Genomic DNA, 20079 nt, shown 5'->3' with positions numbered 1-20079 from the left:
AGTGTGGAAGGAGAAACCTTGGTGAGAGCATGGCATAGGGACTCAGCAAAAGTGACTCGAGACAGTTATTCCAGTCACGTGGTAGATTCTCCGGGTCTGGCAGCGCTGCACACATGGCCTGTTTCCCCTTTTGGACTTAGTTCTGTTTTAGAGGGGCTTCCACGACGAGGCATGGGGCCCCAGGATCACTTCCAGCAATGCTCAGCCCCGTGGGATAACCAGGTCGGGCCAGCGTCCTCCACCCCTTGAGCTGTCTCCCTGATACTCCCGCTAAGTGCTCCCGTTCCATATTGCTCGAAGATTGAGCTGTCTCCCTGGTCCCTGGTTCATTTCTGTGAAGTGGCCCTCCCCCACCCCCGATGTGTCTTTTAGGTACAACTTAGAGAAGGAAGTTCTTTATACAAACCAGTTACAGTAGCCAGGGTAATGATTTTAAGTTCACATGGCATCATCCATCTTCCCTATGTTGGTTGGTAGTTTTAGGGTCAGGTCAGATATTTTCTTGTGGTCTTTGAAAATCCTAGTCAAGCTGCCACCTTTCAAGTAACCTCATTTGTCTCCTGCTTAGGAATTCTGCACTTACTGAAACTGCTCTTTCATCTGAACCCTGCATAGCTCTGTGTCTGTCTTCACATCCCTTTGTCTCCTGTGGCATTCGTGTTTTTCATTCTTATTCACTGCAGAATTTATCTGAGTTGGATATTTATCCCTGCTTTCCTCTAGATAAGCCAGAGAAATATGACTCCCGTGATATCGAAAGGCTTCAACAGGATGATCACTGGGTTGAAAGTTATTTATCCTGGCGACATAATGTGGTGGATGAAACCCTGAAGATGATTGATGAAAGTTTTCAGTGGAGGAAAGAAATGTCTGTTCACGGTAAGGTGTTCCCTCGCGCACCTGACACTCCCGCTAAGTGCTCCCGTTCCATATTGCTCGAAGAATGTCTTTGCAAACGGTCTTAGCAAGCATCATAAACACCCACATTTAGAGACCCAATAGCACTTAGGGAGTGAGGCTTAACCTCCATATTCAGTGACACTCCCAGGGCTCACGATGCAATCCGTCACTCCCTGCAGTCTCATCAGTGCCCAGTTAACAGCGAGGCAGCGTGTGCACTGCTCGGCTGGAGACACGCGGAGTGTGTCTGCCTGGTTTTCTCCTTGGCTGCGTTTCCCTGATAGGTGATCCATATAGACATACAGTGTGAGGGGCTAGAGAGATAGTATAGGGGGTAAGGTGCTTGCCTTGTGTGTGGCTGACCCTGGTTCGCTCTAGAGCGCCACGTGGTTGCCTGAGCAGTACCAGGTGTGACCCAAGAGGTCCCCAAACCCTGCTGGGATGGTGGGGGTAATCCCTGGAACTGCCGGGCCTCAACAGCACCCCAGGGCCTCAACAGCATCCCAGCCCCGGGCCCTTGCACTGACCTGCCAGTGTGGTTTGACCGATAATCACTGGGTGTGGGGTGGTTCCCAGGCATACTGAGCACCGCTTTGGAAGGCTTCCCAAAACGAACTGCTAAATGAATGGAGCCTCCCCCCACCCCCACCCCGAGAAAAGTGCCCCCAGTGGTTCCTCTCGCTTCTAAAAATGTACTTTATTTTTTGGCTTCTTGGGTCACACACTGGCGATGCACAGGGGTCACTCCTGGCTTATGCACTCAGGAGTTAACTCCTGGCGGTGCTCAAGAGACCCTATGGGATGCTGGGAATGGAACCCGGGTCAGCCGCGTGCAAGGCAAATGCCCTACCCGCTGTGCTATCGCTCCAGCCCCTAAAAACCCACTTCTAAGTGAAAACTTGCCCCTTCAAACAGAAAGGCTTAAAAGTCAGAGGGGGCTTAAGTAAAACAGGCCTGGCTATTTCCTGCCTCGGTTCATGGCCTCATAGAGGCCTATTTGTTTATATCTCCTATAAAAGCATCTAGCACTTTTGAAATATTTTCCACTGCAACTAGGATTATATAATGCATCCAATTCAATTGGATGTCAAACCGTAGAAAAATGTTATTTTAGTAGAAACACCACAGTAGGGAGGGAGGGGGTTGTTGTTAACTATGTAGCTGCAATGTGGATATTTTTGCTGGCTTATTCTCTTGAAGCTGTTCTATAATGGCAATATTTGTTTATAAGTCAGTATGTAAAACACAGACGGAACATGGAACTGGGGCCATAGCAATAAATGGCAGTTGTCAAGGGAAATGCCTTTTTTTTTTTCATTTCTCTCATCTATTTTATTTTGTAGTGTTAAGCACCATTTTGATTGCTAGAGGTTCATTCTGGCTGGAGCGATAGCACAGTGGGTCGGGCATTTGCTTTGCACGCGGCTGACCCGGGTTTGATTCCTCCGTCCCTCTCAGAGAGCCCGGCAAGCTACCGAGAGTATCCCGCCTGCATGGCAGAGCCTGACAAGCTCCCTGTGGCGTATTTGATATGCCAAAAACAGTAACAAGTCTCACAATGGAGATGTTACTGGTGCCCGCTCGAGCAGATCGATGAACAGTGGGAAGACAGTGCTACAGTGCTACAGAGGTTCTTTCTAGATGTTTGAATAAGCACTTTCTTTCAGATCGATAGCACAGCGGGTAGGGCGTCTGCCTTGCACGCAGCCAACATGGCCGACCCGAGTTCAATTCCTCCGCCCCTCTCGGAGAGCCCGGCAAGCTACCGAGAGTATTCGATATGCCAGACACAGTAACAACAAAGTCTCCAATGGAGACGTTACTGGGCCCGCTCGAGCAAATCGATGATCAACGGGAGGGCCTCTACATGCTTGCATATCAGACCGACTATATAGCTTTAATCTTTACCTTTTTCTTTAGTCTGCTATGGAAAATTAACTCATCAGAGTTTATCACTGTTTCAGATTTGAATGAATCTTCCATTCCTAGATGGTTATTGGAAATTGGTGGTATTTATCTCCATGGTTACGACAAAGAAGGCAACAAGTTGTGTAAGTCTGTGTAACATATCCATTGGCTTTTTGAGATCTTTGTGGTAGCAATCAAACAGAGCAGTGTCATTCAGTCATTATTTTCTCATTTGACTGTAATGTTAAAATTCTACCCAGGATTGGGGTGGAGCGATAGCACAGCGGGGAGGGCGTTTGCCTTGCATGCGGCTGACCCGGCTCAATTCCCAGCATCCCATATGGTCCCCTGAGCACCACCAGGAGTAATTCCTGAGTGCAGAGACAGGAGTAACCTCTGTGCATTGCCGGGTATGACCCCAAAAGTAAAGAAAAAAATAAAAATTCTACACAGGATTTCTGTGGAAAACCCTTCTGTCGCACAAGGCTGCTCAATAGATTTTTATTTGGTCTCCCCATCTTCTGCCCTTGGCTTTTCCTACACCCCCATGATAGCAAGTGGAGCTATGACAGTCATCGCTGTGTCCAGCACTTCACTCTTCTTCCTCTGGCCTCCACTCCAGCTGGGTTTTGTCTCCAGGCTGGGAATAGCCTGGTGTGGCAGAGTCCTGCGGATAGCAGCCTCCTGCGTGGCCTCCAGCCCATGTTCTCCACACAGCCTCCTCCTCTTCTGCCTGCTTTGCTTGCTTTGCTTTGCTTTGCTTTGCTTTGCTTTCAAAATTAATTTCATTGAATCAGAGTTCCAAAGTCCTTCATCACTGAGTTTTAGAAGTGCAGTGTTCTAACACAACCCCTTCACCACCGTCCACTTCCCTCCATCAGTGTCCCCAGTTACCCTCCCGCCCCTGCCCACGCCTGTGGCAGGCACCTTCTACCTCCTTTCAGTACTCCATTCACACTCTTCCCTGACTGTTGTCTGTGTTTGTTATTCCTCTACTAGGTTTTTTTTTTATACTAGACAGAGATCATTCTGTGTCTGTCCCTCTCTGTGACTAACTTCACTCAGCACGAAACCTCCCAGATCCATCCACATAAGCAGCCAATTGTATGACATCATCTTTTCTTACAGCTGAGTAGTATTCCTTTGCGTACACGTACCATAGTTTCTTTATCTACTCATCTGTCTGTAGACACTTGGGGTCTTACCAGATTTTCCCTCCTGCATTTCTTATCTTTCTTTTCCTCACTCCTTGAAACGTGCTTCCCAGGCTTTATTCCTTTGTGGACCTCTTTCACTTCTCAGCTGACACAGTCTCCTTTGGGTGGTCGCAGATACCACTAACTCCCCTAAAACAGTGACCCCACTGCATGCCCAGATCACGATCACATACTATACATACCTCCCTCCCTGCTGATGGGCACCATGTGGTTGAGGCCCAGCCGCCTTCATGTTACACAGCTGGGCACCCAGATGCCCCCAGCCCCAACCCGGCCCTAGCAATTGCTTCTAACATGCCTGTGTCACCCATTCCATCTTCATTGGCTCAAACCTTTTTCCTGCTCAGTTGTCGTCACAACCTCCTTAAGCTCTTCTCTGCTATTCCAGCCAGTGCTCTCGCAGCTGCCCCAGAGACTTCATGCTATTTTTTTAAATACTTTTATTTAGGAACTATAAGAGAGAAGGGAGAACCCCACAAAGTAAAAGAAAAAAATGACACAGCCCAAGTCGGGATGCAGGCAATTGCAGAGGGGAATGTCCTGAGAGGGGCTCCAGTCTGGGGGTCCTCACGGGGGAGGGAGCTGGGCCAGGCGTGCTCAGGGTCACTGGCTTCAACCTCTGCACTCTGGCCTCACAAGCCCCAAACCAAATCAAACCAAACCATGTGACACGGGAAAGGCGATGCACCAGCTTTTCCCTCCGAGCTCATCCGCCAACCCGCATCTCCACAGCGTCTCTTCTCACTCATGTCATTTTGGCTGAGCTGCCCCGTCGCTCCACCCACAGTCACAGCATGCACTTGGCCCGCACCGTGCCTGTCTGTGCTGCTCCTCTGGATGGGGTATTTTCCCAGCACTGCATGGGAACAATGGCTTTCTCTTCTCTCCGGCACCACAAAGAATGCTTTTAGGTCATTGCCAAATGCTGTTTGTTCACCTGTAACCCTGCCCCCCTCTCCGCCTTACTTACTAATGAGAGGTTCGGTTGAAGGTTCCCAAGTATGTACTACTGCTTACTTAAGGAAGAGAGATTTTATTTGTTTGGGGGCCACACCCGGCAGCACTCAGGGCTCAGTCCAGGCTCTGTACCCAGAGGTTCTTCCTGACAATGCTGGGGGACCCTGTATGGTGCTGGTTGCTTATATATACAAAACACTAAGGGATTAACTGCCTAAACCCCTGTACTATCTTTTCAGCCAAGAGATATTTTTAATCTGAGAAAACATGTTGTATTATAATTAAAGGTGTCAAGGAATGAAATGATTTTTTTTACTTCTCTATATCTGTAATGATGACATAATCCTTTTTCTCATTTTTAATCTCTTCTATCTTTTTGTTCTGCTTCAAGTCTGGATCAGGGTGAAGTATCACATCAAAGACCATAAGACCATATCGGACAAAAAGAAGCTCATAGCTTTCTGGTTGGAGCGTTATTCCAGAAGAGAAAATGGGAAACCTTTGACAGTTATGTTTGACCTGTCAGAAACGGGAATCAATAGCATAGTAAGCACTTTCCATTCCCTCTATCGTCTCGACCTCCATGTCCTCTGTGCTTCCTGTCTGACCCCACACTGTGACCCAGCCAGCGGCCACGGGAGTTCCTTCTGTTTTTCCCTGCACTGTGAACGAAGGCAGACCTAGGATAGCATTTGCAAAGTGTTCAGTTTGCTTCAGTCTTTGGCAGGGAAACTGAATTTCCTATAGCAATGTTCCTTGTCTGGTACACAAGATGTAGAGTTAGGCCATCGAGGCCAGCAGGACACCGGCAGGACACTGAGTAACATTGGTCTGTAGTGGCCCATCATGGGCCTAGCCCAGAGCAATGCAGTGTGAGTACAGCCGGCTCCCCATGCTAGGTGTCCACCTGACGCTTGCACACAGGCATCTTGTGCTTTTTTAAATTGGGGTTTTTACTGTTTGCTTGTTTGGGTTTGGTTTTATTTGCTAGGTGTGGTTAGCTTGGGAAACTCTTTTTCTTCAGGCCAAGCTCGAGAAAGAAATGACGCGTCACAGTCTTTCATGTGGGCGCTTGTCAACAGCCTAGTGGCAGCAAGAACAACAGTGGTGCCCGGGTCCATTGACATATTTATCAGAGCACTTGGCTCTCTCTGTAGCATTGAAACCTTTCTGAAAATTCATGGGACAAAATATATTAAAAGGCATAAAGGTATTCATGATCATACTCTCTGCCTGGGAATGTACTCCTGGAAATGTATCCTATTTCACGAGTATGGAAAAAGGTTTGCTCACCCCAATGTGTTTTCAGAGCGTTATTGAAAAGTATGACAAATTCCAAGGGAGCCACCAATGTTCCCATAGCAAGATGGGAAATGTTGGCATATTTAATGTGAGGGATTCCGTGTAGCTATGGAAAAAGATATTTAGAAAATTAAGAGTATTAATAGAAAATACCTTTTCTGGTACTGAAGAGATAGTCTAGCAAGTAGGGCACCTGCCCTGCACACAGCCAACCTGGGTTCGTTCACTCGCACCCCATCTGGTTCTCAAGCACTGCCAAGAGAGGTCCCTGAGCATTGAGCCAGGAGTAAGCCCTGAGCACTGCCACCAGGTGTGCACCCCCCCCCCCCCCGAACCAGCGGGAAAAAAAATTTTAAATGGAGAAGGCTGAAAAATGATATCATTGTGATATGTAGCCCATCAGAAAGGAATGCCTTATACATTAGACTGAACAATTAGTCAGAGTGGTTAGCTTGAGTTGTGTAGGGCGAGAGAACTACAGATATTTTTATCATTCTGTGTATCTGTCTGCTGCTATTTGTTTTTTGGTTTGGGGCCCACACCCGTCTATGCCAAGTGCTTATTCCTAGCTCTGCGCTCGAGGGTCACTCCTGGTGGGACTTGGGGGACTGTATGTGGCGCTGGAGGGTGAATGTGGGTTGGTGCAAGACAAGCACTGTACTATCTCTCTATCCTTCTGTTTGTATTTCACATGTCCATTGCCTTGAATTTTTTTCAACGTAACTTCCGTTACAACTGAGTTTTATTATAGACTAAATCATTTTATACTCCAAACTAAGGCATATTGTCTAGAGTTTAAAAAAAAAAAAACTTGGTATTATTGTTACCTGTGGTAGTTTCGTAATTAACTCCAAATCATGAAGAGAAATACTAATATTTTGTGTTTCCCATTTGACTTAAGCTGTCTTTTTTAAAGCTACTGTGTGTTTATTATCTTTATAGGTAAGGCTTATACTTGCATTACTAAGTATTTAAATCATTATTGATGGTTGAAATATCCGTCTTGTTATTTTTATATTTGAGACTCTCGTGACTCACAAAGGATTTAAGTCAGCTTATAAAGATGAAGAGAATTGTGAGGCGCCTTTAAAAAATTATTTGTCAGATGGGCCTCTGCTTTGGCTCTTGGTTTTAGCAGCACTCCTGAAAGAAATGAACGGTTCATGGGGCCAGAGAGATAATACAGGGGTTAAGGTACTCACAGCAAATGGCAGTTTAATCCCTGAAAATGATTATGGTCCCCCGAACCCGGCCAGGAGTAGCCCCTGAGTACAGAGCCAGGAGTCAGACCTGAGCACTACTGGGCATGGCCCAAACACCAACAACAAAAGAGAAATGAAGGGTTTAAAATTATTTAGAAAAAAAATTAAAATTGAGGGGCTGGAGTGATAGTACAGTGTGTAGGGCGTTTACCTTGCATGCAGCCGACCCAAGTTCTATTCCCAGCATCCTATAGGGTCTCCTGAGTACCGCCAGGAGTAATTCCTGAGTGCAGAGCCAGGAGTAACCACTGTGCATTGCCCCAGGTGACCCAAAAAGCCAGAAAAAATTTAAATAATTCAGTAGCCAGACTTTAAAAACCTGTATCTTAGAGAAAGTGTCTCTATTCCGTGTCCATTCCAGATGCTTGAATTAGTGGGGGCAAGAAGTCTTTCATGGGTCTTCAAAGGGAGGGCATTTTATTAATATCATTGATGGGGCCAGAGAGATAGTATAGTGAGTGGGTAGGGCATGTGCCTTGAATGTGGCCAACTCAGGATTGATTCCTGGTATTCCATATGGTCTCCCGTGCCCCACCAGGAGTGATTCCTGAGTGCAGAGCCAGGAGTAACTCCTAGCATCACCGGTTGTGGTAAAAAAAAAATAATATCCTTGAAAACATCCTTATAGAATGTAGTATAATAACCACAAATGTTTGTGCATCAGTGCCATCTTATTAAGTGCACTAGAACAAGCAGTAGCTTGAGATTTTACAAGCAAGTATAGTTCAATTAAGAGATGGAAACAAGAATATCAGATGAAAAATTTTAAGACGAACCTGCTGAGATTATCTAATTACTTTTATATAGTTCTTTTGAGATATATTCTTTGATTCTTTGACTCTTAACTACAAATGATTAAACCTTCTTCACAGTGGATACAATGATTAGATATAGGGCATTTGCCTTGCACGCAGCCAACATGGCCGACCCGAGTTCGATTCCTCCGCCCCTCTCGGAGAGCCCGGCAAGCTACCGAGAGTATTCGATATGCCAGACACAGTAACAACAAAGTCTCCAATGGAGACGTTACTGGGCCCGCTCGAGTAAATCGACGATCAACGGGAGGGCCTTTACTTACTCTTACTTACTAATGGTTGGTACTATAGCACAGCGGGTAGGGCGTTTGCCTTGCACGCAGCCAACATGGCTGACCCAAGTTCGATTCCTCCACCCCTCTTGGAAAGTCTGGCAAGCTACCGAGAGTATTCGATATGCCAGACACAGTAACAACAAAGTCTCCAATGGAGACGTTACTGGGCCCACTCGAGCAAATCGATGATCAACGGGAGGGCCTTTACTTTTACTTTACTTATTATACACTAGATTTTATCCCATAATAAAGACCCTATATAGTTAAGGATACTTTCTGTTTACTATAGTTAAACAGAAATGTTGTAACTCAATCGCTAGGAATGATTTTTATAGACTCCTCTAAGAAAACCTATTAATTCATTAATACCTTAAGTTTGTCTGGTTATCTCTTTCATCCCATGGTCTTTATAAAAGGATGGTTCATCAGGATTAGCAAATCAGCCGATAGCCATGAAATAACTTGGAGTGAAATGATCCATGTGGATAGTAACCCTAATAACCTAATTTCATCTCATTTTATGACTGTGTTCATTGCAGTAGAACCAGCCAAGACAGCTCTATTTATAAAGATTCCCAGAAACTGCAGTCAATGAGCAACACTTGAATGTGAACAAAAAAATATAATTTTAGATCCTTAGGTAAGAGGAAAGAAGCTAGAAGTGAAGGCAGGCAGTTTGTCTCATTTGTATTTTATAATCCGTCTACTTTACAATGTGCAATTTAAAATTTGTGAATGTAGACAGTCTTCAAGATTGAAATGTGTAATTTTTTTTTAGGATATGGACTTTGTACGTTTCATCATTAACTGCTTTAAGGTATACTACCCTAAATATGTCTGTAAGTAACTTACTCCTTTTATAAAAATATACTAACAAAGTTGTAGATAATGCATGAGAATTATTGGGCTTAATATTAGTTTAGACTTTCATACCTAAAACATTATTTTCTGATGAAGAGTTTAAATGTGTTCACAGAAGTTTAAGTGCATTTTTTACTAGCTATATGAGAAAGTTCTTCATGAATAATCATTGTCTCATATTTTTAAGAGTTCAAACAGCTTATAACACACTTACATAGGTATTTACTTCCAATATTTTCCCGTTTTTCTAATCTGTCGATGGAGAAATGTATTTTACAGAACATTATCTCAACTCCTGATAAGAATAGTTAAGTCATATTGGTAAGTAATACACTCTGTGCTAAGCAATGCTGCTATCTAAACAAATTTTCATTAATAACATACTTGACTAAAGTTACTACATTTTAATCTGGCATTTGGAGTGAGTTTGTTTTTAATTGTTATTGATTCTTCCATTAATGACATGAGTGACGAGCATCTAAATCTTAACTCGGTATTTTTTGTTCATTGGACCTATCTGCTAGTTTCTTCCTTGGGAAATCCAGATGCCAACCCACATGAACAGTCCGAATACATCCAACCCCAGTTGATTACAACATTGAAAAAACAGAAGGGAGACAGTAGAGGCATCCAAAAAAAGGGAAATTCACATGTCTGCTGAGCATAGGCCTGGCAAATACTACAGTTACAGGCTTTAGGAACTAATGGACATAGTGGCAGTAAAGTTACGCCCTAAACAACAGCTCTTTGGCCTGTCTCACACATTCATACAAATATTAGTGAGAAACAGGCAAAAAGTCTGATAAATGTTCAGAGTTGGTGCCACGCCCAGCCCTATGCTCTTGCGATGTCTTCAGGGAGTATTCATGAATGCTTTTAGGTAAAAACTGTCCGATTTTTGGAAACCCATAAGATCTGATGCTCTTAGTGAGCGCTTCCTGTATCTTGCAGGTATCCTAATTCAAGACTTGCTCTGCAGTGCCAGTTAGCAGACAGGAGGGTATTACTGTTCCATTTTACTGGCTGGTTTTTCCTAGGTGCAAAATTAAAGTACATAGCCACTTGTTTGAAAGATAGCTACTTGTCTGTTGAAATAGCCAAAGGAGTGTGTTTAAAAAAAACACTTAGCGGCATCATTATTACCTGACAAAATACATTTAATATTCTTTTGATCAGTCCATTAATAATAAATCATGGATAACAGGGTTTTTAAAATAAAGTCAAAGGACTATGTATAGATGAATTTGAGCACCTCATTTCAATCAAATAGAGGAAGCATATTTACACATATGGCTGGAGCGATATCACAGCGGGTAGGATGTTTGCCTTGCACATGGCCGACCCAGGTTCGATTCCTCTGTCCCTCTTGGAGAGCCCGGCAAGCTACCAAGAGTATCCCACCCGCACGGCAGAGCCTGGGAAGCTCCCTGTGACGTATTCGATATACCAAAAAAAAAATAGTAACAACAAGTCTCACAATGGAGAGGTTACTGGTGCCCACTCGAGCAAATTGATGCCCAATGGGAGGACAGTGCTACAGTGCTGATGTTTCATAGATACTAAATTATATGAAACCATAGGTTGATGATGCTTCAAAGTCTATCGTGAACTATAACTATTACATCTTAAAATCTTGAATTCACATCATTTTAGGCATATCCCAGTTGAAGACTGAGAGGAAATCAGGGTTTCTCTTTGCAGTTCCCTTGTTTCTACACATTACATGTCTTTCACTAGTACAATCATTTTATGAGTTCTCTGCTCAGAGAAGAATGAAATTACTTTTTTTGATTCATTTGCAATGAAGAATGAATTGGATAAAGCATCCCCTTTGTGGTTTTTTGTTCTGTCTCACAATTGTTAATGGGGCTGTTTAATAACTTCATCTCAGTGTGCAAATAATACTTCTGTATGCTTTAGAAGTATTGGCTTCCTGGAGTTCATAATATTAGGAAAAGTGAAAATAATGTTGCTTTAAAACGTAATGATTTATTAAAAGTGGGGGACCAACTGTGAGTGGCTTAACAGTATACTCTCTAGAAAATTATAAGTGAGAACATAAATGATGTGGAAATCGTTTTAAAGTTCATTGGAATTGAGTAACATGACACGTCAAATTCAAAGGCCTCACTCACCTTCACTCACCTACTTAGCTGTTTCATTTTGTTCCTTTCTGAAAACAACAGAAGGCATAAATGAACAAAATAGTGGATTGGGGCTAGGAATGTTAGAAAAAAGCAAAGAATAGGCTGTTTGCCAAAAGATGGTGATTGTACATTATTCATTTCCCACAAGCAGCCCTCCTGGGTCGACTCCTCACTGTTTTGAAGGAGTTCATTTTGTTCTAGCACCACTCACTCTTCAGAATTAATTAAAGCTCAGCCAACCAGTGTGGTCGCTAGTTACCTTTAGATCCCCAGTTTTATTTCTAGGCCAGATACAAGTGAGAGTGCGATCATGGTACTAAATCTCTTTCAATGAATCTTTTTCATCTTTCAGCAAAAATAGTGATCTATGATATGCCTTGGATAATGAATGGTAAGTAACTACTGATATTTTCATTTAAAAAACGTGTTTTCTTTCTTAACTTCCTCGATGTAGCCATGTTCCTATGTGTTGTTGTGTTTTGAATGATTCTACTGTGATTGGCATGCACTCTTGGAGGCGAGCTAGGAAGCGTAACCAGGCTAACATTCTGCCCGCAGACTCTGAGAACCCCATTAGTCTTCTCTAAAAAGGGCTTCAAGATGTTTAATTATTCAGAAAAAGCTAGAGCCAGAAACCTCAACTTGTCACCCGCAGATGAGCAATGTCACAAAATGCAGCCTTTGGCTCGGCTTTCTCTGGGCTTTAGGTGTTGAAAAAAGAAGTTAGAATCTGAAATGTACCCCAAATCTCAAGTCACATAATCCTTATGACAGTCATGATGTTTTAGGGAAAAAAAGACTTTGTCTAAAGAATTGAAAAGTATTCTTGACTAACTTTAATGAGATTATAAACTTTATTTTGTGTTCAGACTGTACATTTCTGTATTGGCCAAATTCAGATGATATACATAGAAAAGAGCAGAAAAACCCCATGTAATCAAAGTTTCATTCTTTGGAAAGTTCAGCACAATGGACTAAACTTCAGCCAACACTAATCAAGAAAAAAAAATACAATAAAAGACTTAGAACTGGAAAGATAGTTCAGTAGTTGAGGTGAGTCAGTTTCCATCTCCAGCACCCCATGTGGTCCTCCAAGCCCTGACAGGAGTGATCCCTGAGTGCAGAGGCGGGAGTATTGTTGCTAGGTGTAGCCCCAAACTAGCCAAAAAAGGGAAAGATGTACTAATACCAAGAATCAAAGAAGGGGACATTCGTTACAACTGTAACTGAAATTGCTCCAAAGACATAAAAAAGGTTTATAAGGGAATACTATGAACAAATGATGCCAGGTGATAGATAACCAGCTTAAAATAGACATATTCCTTGAAAGACACAAACTGCTGAAATATTCTAGAGGAAGCTGAGTGTATGTAACAAACCCCTTGGAATAATAATCTAAAAACTTCTCATAAAGTCTAGAGCCAAAGGGCTTCACTCATAATTTCTACAAAACATAGAATGCATCAGCACCGACCCTGAAAAGTATCACCCAGGGCCCAGGGTGTGCACCTTGCAGGCAGCCAATCCCAGTTTAATCCCCAGGAGCTCATAGTTCCCTCCGCCTCACTTCCCCAGGTGATGGTACTCCTGGGGTTCCCCGCCACACAAACAAAACAAACCTTTGCTAGCTCATGAGGCAAGTCTCTCCCTAATGCCAGGATGCCAGGATGCCAGGAAAGGAAATTGAAACAGCAGTACCCCTGACAAATGCAGATGCGCCACCAAATTATTTAGAAAAGTGCTAGCTAGCAACGTAGAAAAAGGATGATAAACTTGGGCCACGTGGAATTTAGAAGAATGCGAAGAATGCAAAGATTCTCAGTATAAGAGATTCAGGGCTATCCAGTATATTAATCAACTGAAGAAAAAAATAAACGGGGCCATCTCAACAAACACAGAAAAAACACCTGACAAAATCGATTACTCGTCTCACAATGAAAGCACTTATTAATAGTTTATCTATTAATAAAGTGCAGAGAGTTGGAACAACTACACAACTGGAGGGACCAAGGTAATTTGCCTAGAAATACCCTCATTTCTTAGACCAGCTGCAAGTTTGGGGGTTCAAAAACTCCCTACAGTTCCTCTCTACTGAGTGGGAGCTGTCATATTCATGGTTATAGCTTATTACAGGAAAGGATTCGGATTCACTGAGCTGAGAGAAAGAAAACCTAGGGCAAAATCCATGTCAGCACACCCAATAGAGCATAGTTCTAGCCCGTGGCTAGATATGTGGCAGTAGGTGTGGAATATTCCCTCTAGTGACACGCACAGAAGCTTCAGTGGCAAGGGGTTATATAAGCCCCCATTGTGCAAGAGTGAAGGATTGCCCACGTGGCAAATCTCCTGCCTCCAGCCTTTCCAGAGGGTTAGTGGTGCTGTGTGTGACCCAAAGCCTCACCGGAAATCCTGGTGTTTCTGTGTGATCCAGTTCCTCCAGGCGATGAAGATACCTCCATCAGGCTTGAAGATTACTTCCCAGGAATCAAAGCAAAGTGCAGACATTTCTTAGAGCAAGGTTACATCTTGCCAGAAGTTCTCTTCTTCCTCCTGATAAAGGGCATGCATGTAAATCCTGCACCTATGAAAACCACTGCTAATAAATACCATGCTTACCTAGTAATGAAGGACTAAATGCTTTTGCCCTAAGATTTTAGATGGCATCGTTATCTGTATTATCAAAACACTTAAGGAAGCAAAAGAAAACAGGTATCTTAAGCAGGACGAGAAGGAATAAGAACTGTGTTTGCAGGTGGCGTAATATACACGGCAAATCAAGACAGAATAGTAAAAAGTAAACTTGGGAAAGAACAAAATTGGAAGACTTGCACTTCCTCATTTTAAAACTCACCCTAGAACTTTAAGTGTAAGTGTAGGATACTGTGGTATGGGTATAGGGAAAGTATAAACACACACACACACACACACAGATGCAGCTTTATTCATAAAAGTAAAAAGTAGTAGCAACCAGAATGATCATCAGTAAACAGATGGATAAACAAATGCTGTAGAGTCACTGTCACTGTCACTGTCCTCCCGTTATTCATCGATTTGCTCAAGCGGGTCCAGTAACGTCTCCATTTTGAGACTTGTTGTTACTGTGTTTGGCATATTGAATACGTCAGAGCACAGCAGTAGGGCGTTTGCCTTTCACTGTAGAGTAAGAAAATGAAATATTTTTCAGCCATAATCAAAGAATTGAGGATTGGAGAGATAGAATATAAGGAATAGGTGCTTACCTTGCATGTGGCCAACCCAGGTTCCATCCATGGCACCGTATATGTTCCCCTGTGCACCACCAGTTGTGGGCCCCTCAAAAAAAAAGAATTGAATACATACTTGCTGTGTCTTTCAGGAACCTTGAAAACTCACCAAATGAACCATGTTAGAAAAACTACATATTTCATTACGCCACTTATGAAATGTCCAACCAAAACTGGCTCACCCATCAAGATGGAAAATTGATGGGTGATTGCCAGGAAATGAAAGCTGGCGAAAATAGTAGAGATTTCCAGTGGGTGACGGTTTCTTTTTTGGTGTAATAAAAATTGCCTACAATTAGATACCAGTAAAGGTTGTACAACTCTGCAGATATACTAAAAACCTTTGAAGTATGTACTTTAAAAGGGTGAATTTTATAAATCAAGTCATATCTCAAAACTTAAGAAATGTAATTATACACTTTAGTTTATTCCAGTAGCATAGCTTCAAACATGTCGATTTGCAGACTTTAATTGAAATAAATGACAAGTTAAGTGTCATGTAAAAAAAATGAAACATGATTAGCTAAAGTTAAAAGGCAATTTTCTGAACTATTTAATGCTTATCATGCTATTTTATCCCCAGATTTTTTTCCCAATGACATTTTTACAAATATAATGCAATACAGTATTCCTCTCTTAATGTCCTTTGAAGGGGCTTAAACTGTCAGGATGGAACCAAGGTTTAGAAAATAAGCAAAAATAAGAAACACTGACAGAACGAGATGAAAATTATTGTACCGTGTCTTTGAAGACAGTTTCCTCTGGCAGCTCCTAAAAGTTCCTCTGCAGTTACATAAGCTACAGAGCTTGGAGGAAGAAGTTAGCATTAGAACAAAAATTTGGGTCCTGCTCATATCCCCAAGAGAAGGGAGAACTACTTCCCGTCTGAGGTATTTCAGATCAGGGCTGTATCAGAAGCGTAAGCAATGACTCTTTCCCCACTATGATATCATGGTTCTCTGAAATCACAATGCTGTTTGATTCATTTTCTGGAAATCTTAGCTGTGGGATCCTTGAAGGATTTGGGCAGAGGCCAAACCCCTGATGCTGTCGTTTATTGATGAGCATCGGGGTAATTGGCTCTTCCTCCATCTTCTTGAAACAATCGTAACCCATCAAGAGCATTCACAATCTAACTGTCCACCGGAACCGTGGCATACTAAGTATGCAGCCTTAGAGAAACACAGGTATAGACAAAATTCTTTTTAGGGCACTTGGATTAGGGCACATGTAGGAAAATTGAGCAGAAGGATGAATGAAAAGAATATAATGAAGTGACTTTTTTTTTCTCCCCTTCAGCTGCTTTCAAAATTGTGAAATCCTGGCTGGGTCCTGAGGCTGTGAGTTTATTGAAGTTTACGGGTAAAAACGAAGTTCAGGACTACGTGAGCGTTGAGTACCTGCCCCCACACATGGGCGGAACTGTAAGTCGATTGCCGGGAAGAGCTTTCCAAAGTCAGGCCTTAACAGGGCTGAATTCTTTGTTCAAGGGAAAAGGGAAACCAGTGTCCTAGCAAACAAAGAAGGACCACAGATACTCTAACACAGCACGCAATGCTACTGACAGATTTTGTTTCAGTTTTAAACATCTCAGTTTGGAATTGATTATACATCTGCATGTTTCTAAATGGAAAAAGTGTCCAATATTCAGAAACGCATCTTTGGCAAAGAGTCTCTCTGCTGCTCTCCCAAACATTTGGTTCCTCTCTCAAGTTCCCTTCTTTAGAGTAATTTCCAGAATATATATTGTCTATAGAAGCAACTTTAGTGCATGCGTGATAAATATAAGCAAATGTATGTATTCTTTCCTCCCCATCTTTCCGAAGCAAGAGGTGATCTTGCAAATCCTCTTGTCTTCAGAACTTAGCATTTCAAATGAATCTGTGAGAGGCTGTCTTCCTCTTGTGTATAGTATTCTATTGTCTAGAAGTGAATCATAAATGTGTGATGCGAACACATATGCATTCTATATATGTCTGCTCAGTCCATCTGCTTATTGTTTCCTTGTCAGTTTTCTGTCTGGCCGACATTCCCCTGATCTGAATGGAATGTTCAACACCCTGCTATTATATCGGCATTATCAGTGGCTCTAGTTCTGTTAATAATTATATGTTTCAACACTACTCTGTTTGGTAAATATGCAGTAGTGACTGTTCTGTCTTCTTGATGAATTGACTCCTCATTTTTCATATAACATCCATCCATCCATATTTCTTCTTACTTTTTTGAACCAAAGTCTGTTTTTACTGACCTGTACCCATTTGCTTCTAGGATTGTTTTTCAGTCATGAGTGTTTTGCTCTGACTCTTTCTTGGATGGCTTCCTGTACAGAGCAGAAAGTTGGCCTTTGTTTTTCAGCTCATCCACGCACACTGGTGATTGTCTCTGTTTGGATTAGGAACTTCCCCTAGGACTTTGTCTCCTTCTGTCATTTGGGCTTTATACCTCTGTGCCCTCGTTTTGTCTTGGCACTCTACTCCCAGGGGTCCTGTGAAACCTCTCTCTTTCCCATTCCTGGTGTATTGACTTGTTGGCCCCCGTGCTGGGCTCTCTGCTGCTATGGAGGCTGACTCCTCAGTACCATGTGGCTGCCAGGGAAGTCAGCCTCTAGAGCTGCGGGAACCTTGGAGGTGGCTGCAGGGTGCCTTGGGCACCAGCCTCCCCAGGGACTGCTGAAAGGCTCTGCATGTACTTGTCAGCTCTGGGGCTTAGCTTCTGCAGAAGGAGGTGTTCCCTTGGCCTTTTCAGACTGGGGCTGAGCCCACAGCTTCCTCCTGGAGGCTGTGGGAGGCTGTGGGCTAGGCCTGCAGGCCCGGACTGGAATAGTGGAGCATCTTTAGATGCGGGAGGGAGGGGTGTTCCGGGGATGCTGTGGACCAGCACTCCCCGTACAATCCTCAGAGGGAACTCAGACCAGATGCAGTTTTCCCCGAGCCCCAAGCAGGGCATGAATCACAGAGGAATAGGGCCCTGCTCCTCTCTCTGCAGTGTCCTGTTCCGGGGGCAGACCTGTCACTCCTTCCTCATCTCCTGTAAATCCTGCCCAGGGGTCTGTCCATATTTCCTTAGAATTGAGTCCTGTGCACTATCCCACCAAGGGGATGGGGCCAAGGCAGCCCCTCAGTCCCTAGAGAGGGGGACTCTGCCTGGGTGTGGCAAGATGCTCTTCAACCTTTTCTTCCCTACAGATGCTTTCTTTGTTGTTTTTGTTTGGGCTCCATGCCCTGCCGTGATCAGGGCCTAGCGGTCACTTTTGCAACCTCCTGCTAGGCTTAACCTTGGTACCAGGTCTTGGGCCCCCTTTCTGATGATTCTCCTGTCCACTCCCTGAAAAGGGCTTGATCCACAGAATTGCTGATTTGTTGTGTCTGAAGAGAAGGTGAGTCCAGGAGCTTTTTAGCTTGCGGGGTATGGATACCCCCACAATTTTTTTAAAGAGCCTAGACGATGTGGTTTAAGGCACTGAGTTTGATCCTCAGCATACATGGCCTTCCAGGACTGCCGGAAGTGGCCTCTGTTAGGAAATGAAGCATGAGCAAAGTTTAGCAGCACAGTGAGACCCCGCCCCCACTGCCGCTTCCTACAGGCAGCCACTGCTCTTCCTCCTCCCAGAGATTTCCTAACCATTCTTTTGTTCACGAATAGCCAGTGAACCCCATATATTGTTTTGTTGTGTCCTGGTCATATTTGATTTCAGGGTGCACTATTTTGAATATAGAAGTCTGAATTTTGTTTGTTTATTTGGGGGTCACACACTCCAGGCTCTGTGCTCAGGGAACCCTGTGGTGCCAGGAATCGAACCAGGCCTACTGGGTGTAAAGCATGCACCCCTACGCTTTGTGCTGTCTTTCCATTCTGATTTTTGGTTTGGGTTTTGGGGCCACATCTAGTGATGTTCATGTCTTACTGCTGACCTGTGCTCAGGGATCATTTCTGGTGGTGCTCAGGAAACCATGGATAGTGCTAGGGATTAAATCCATGCCAACCTCATCCAAGGCAAACACCCTATCCCCTATACTATCTCTCAAGCACCTTATTGCTTTTAACTGTGGCAGAAGATTTCACTTTGAGGATATATCAGTGTATTTAATGAATTCCATTTCAACGGCCATCAGTTGTTTTCTAATCTTTTGCCATTACTAATGTTGCCAAAATGACTATCACTGTAAGTAACTCTTGGTACACCCATATGGTGGTTTGTACAGATGAGCTTTTAGAAATAAAATCATTTACATTTCTTGTAAGTGATATTGTGGGGGTTTTAAAAATAATTTAAAAGACAAGCTTTGATTTTACTACAAACTCATCATTCCTTTTATCCTGGTTCTGTTGGTTATGACTTTGGGTGGTTTGTCTGTAGAGTTACTACTAGCCGCCTGAGTAAGAACTGTGCAAGTCACATATATAGATTTTTTTCAACAAGCAGTCTTCTGTATCTGCAGATTTCATAATCATGGGCTCAGCCAACCAAGAATATTTGTAGCTCAGAACCCACAAGTGAAAAGAGTCCTGAATCGATCCCCTGTAGTTGCAAGGGGTGACTGTCCTTAAGATTTAGTGAAGTCAAACTTTGTATGCGGATATTTGGGCCAGTATTGGCACCCCGAAGTGCCCCTGACCTCCATTGGTTAAGGGTCATTTTTGTTAACAAAAGGTTTTTTCTATTTCTGACATGTGTGGTACATATTTTCTCAGTTTTTTTTTAGAATGTAGGAGTATTGCTAGTTATTCAGCCATTGATTAAGATAATTGAATTGGGCATGAACTACATCTTACTTTTTTTCCCCTTTTATAATTTTATTTATTGAATCACCATGAGAGCAGTTACAAAGCTTTCGGGTTTAAGTCTTGGTCATACAATGAAACACCCGCACCTTCACCAGTTCCCATTCTCCACCACCAAAAACCCTAGTATACCCCAATCCCACACCCTCCCCCTACCTGTGGGGCAGATGACTTCCACATTACTCTCTCTACTTTGATTACATTCAATGTTTCGACTCCAGACCCACCATTATTATTTGGGATTTTACCCCAATACTCAGTTCTGCCAAAAAAAAAAGGCAACGATAGACAATTTGTTTTCTATTGCTGATTATGAATAACATATGATGTCACATGGCCGCAGTAGTGGCCAGACGATTTTGGAATTCCGAAATTTTAACAATTGAA

General features: G+C 43.1%; 1 protein-coding gene across 1 annotated transcript in view; it reads left to right on the top strand.

Moving 5' to 3' along the window:
- MOSPD2 (motile sperm domain containing 2) overlaps positions 1–20079 on the top strand; it is a 57900-nt gene that overhangs the window by 21744 nt on the left and 16077 nt on the right. Inside the window, exons 3-8 of the mRNA XM_056131301.1 lie at positions 724–879; positions 2865–2951; positions 5374–5528; positions 9415–9475; positions 11997–12035; positions 16207–16331. Coding sequence (XP_055987276.1) covers positions 724–879; positions 2865–2951; positions 5374–5528; positions 9415–9475; positions 11997–12035; positions 16207–16331 — 623 coding nt within the window. The remainder of the gene's footprint in view (positions 1–723; positions 880–2864; positions 2952–5373; positions 5529–9414; positions 9476–11996; positions 12036–16206; positions 16332–20079) is intronic.

The sequence above is a fragment of the Sorex fumeus genome, unplaced genomic scaffold (genome assembly GCF_029834395.1).
Source record: "Sorex fumeus unplaced genomic scaffold, SorFum_2.1 ptg000086l, whole genome shotgun sequence".
NCBI lineage: Eukaryota > Metazoa > Chordata > Mammalia > Eulipotyphla > Soricidae > Sorex > Sorex fumeus.
This window is presented reverse-complemented; position numbering and strand designations above follow the sequence as displayed.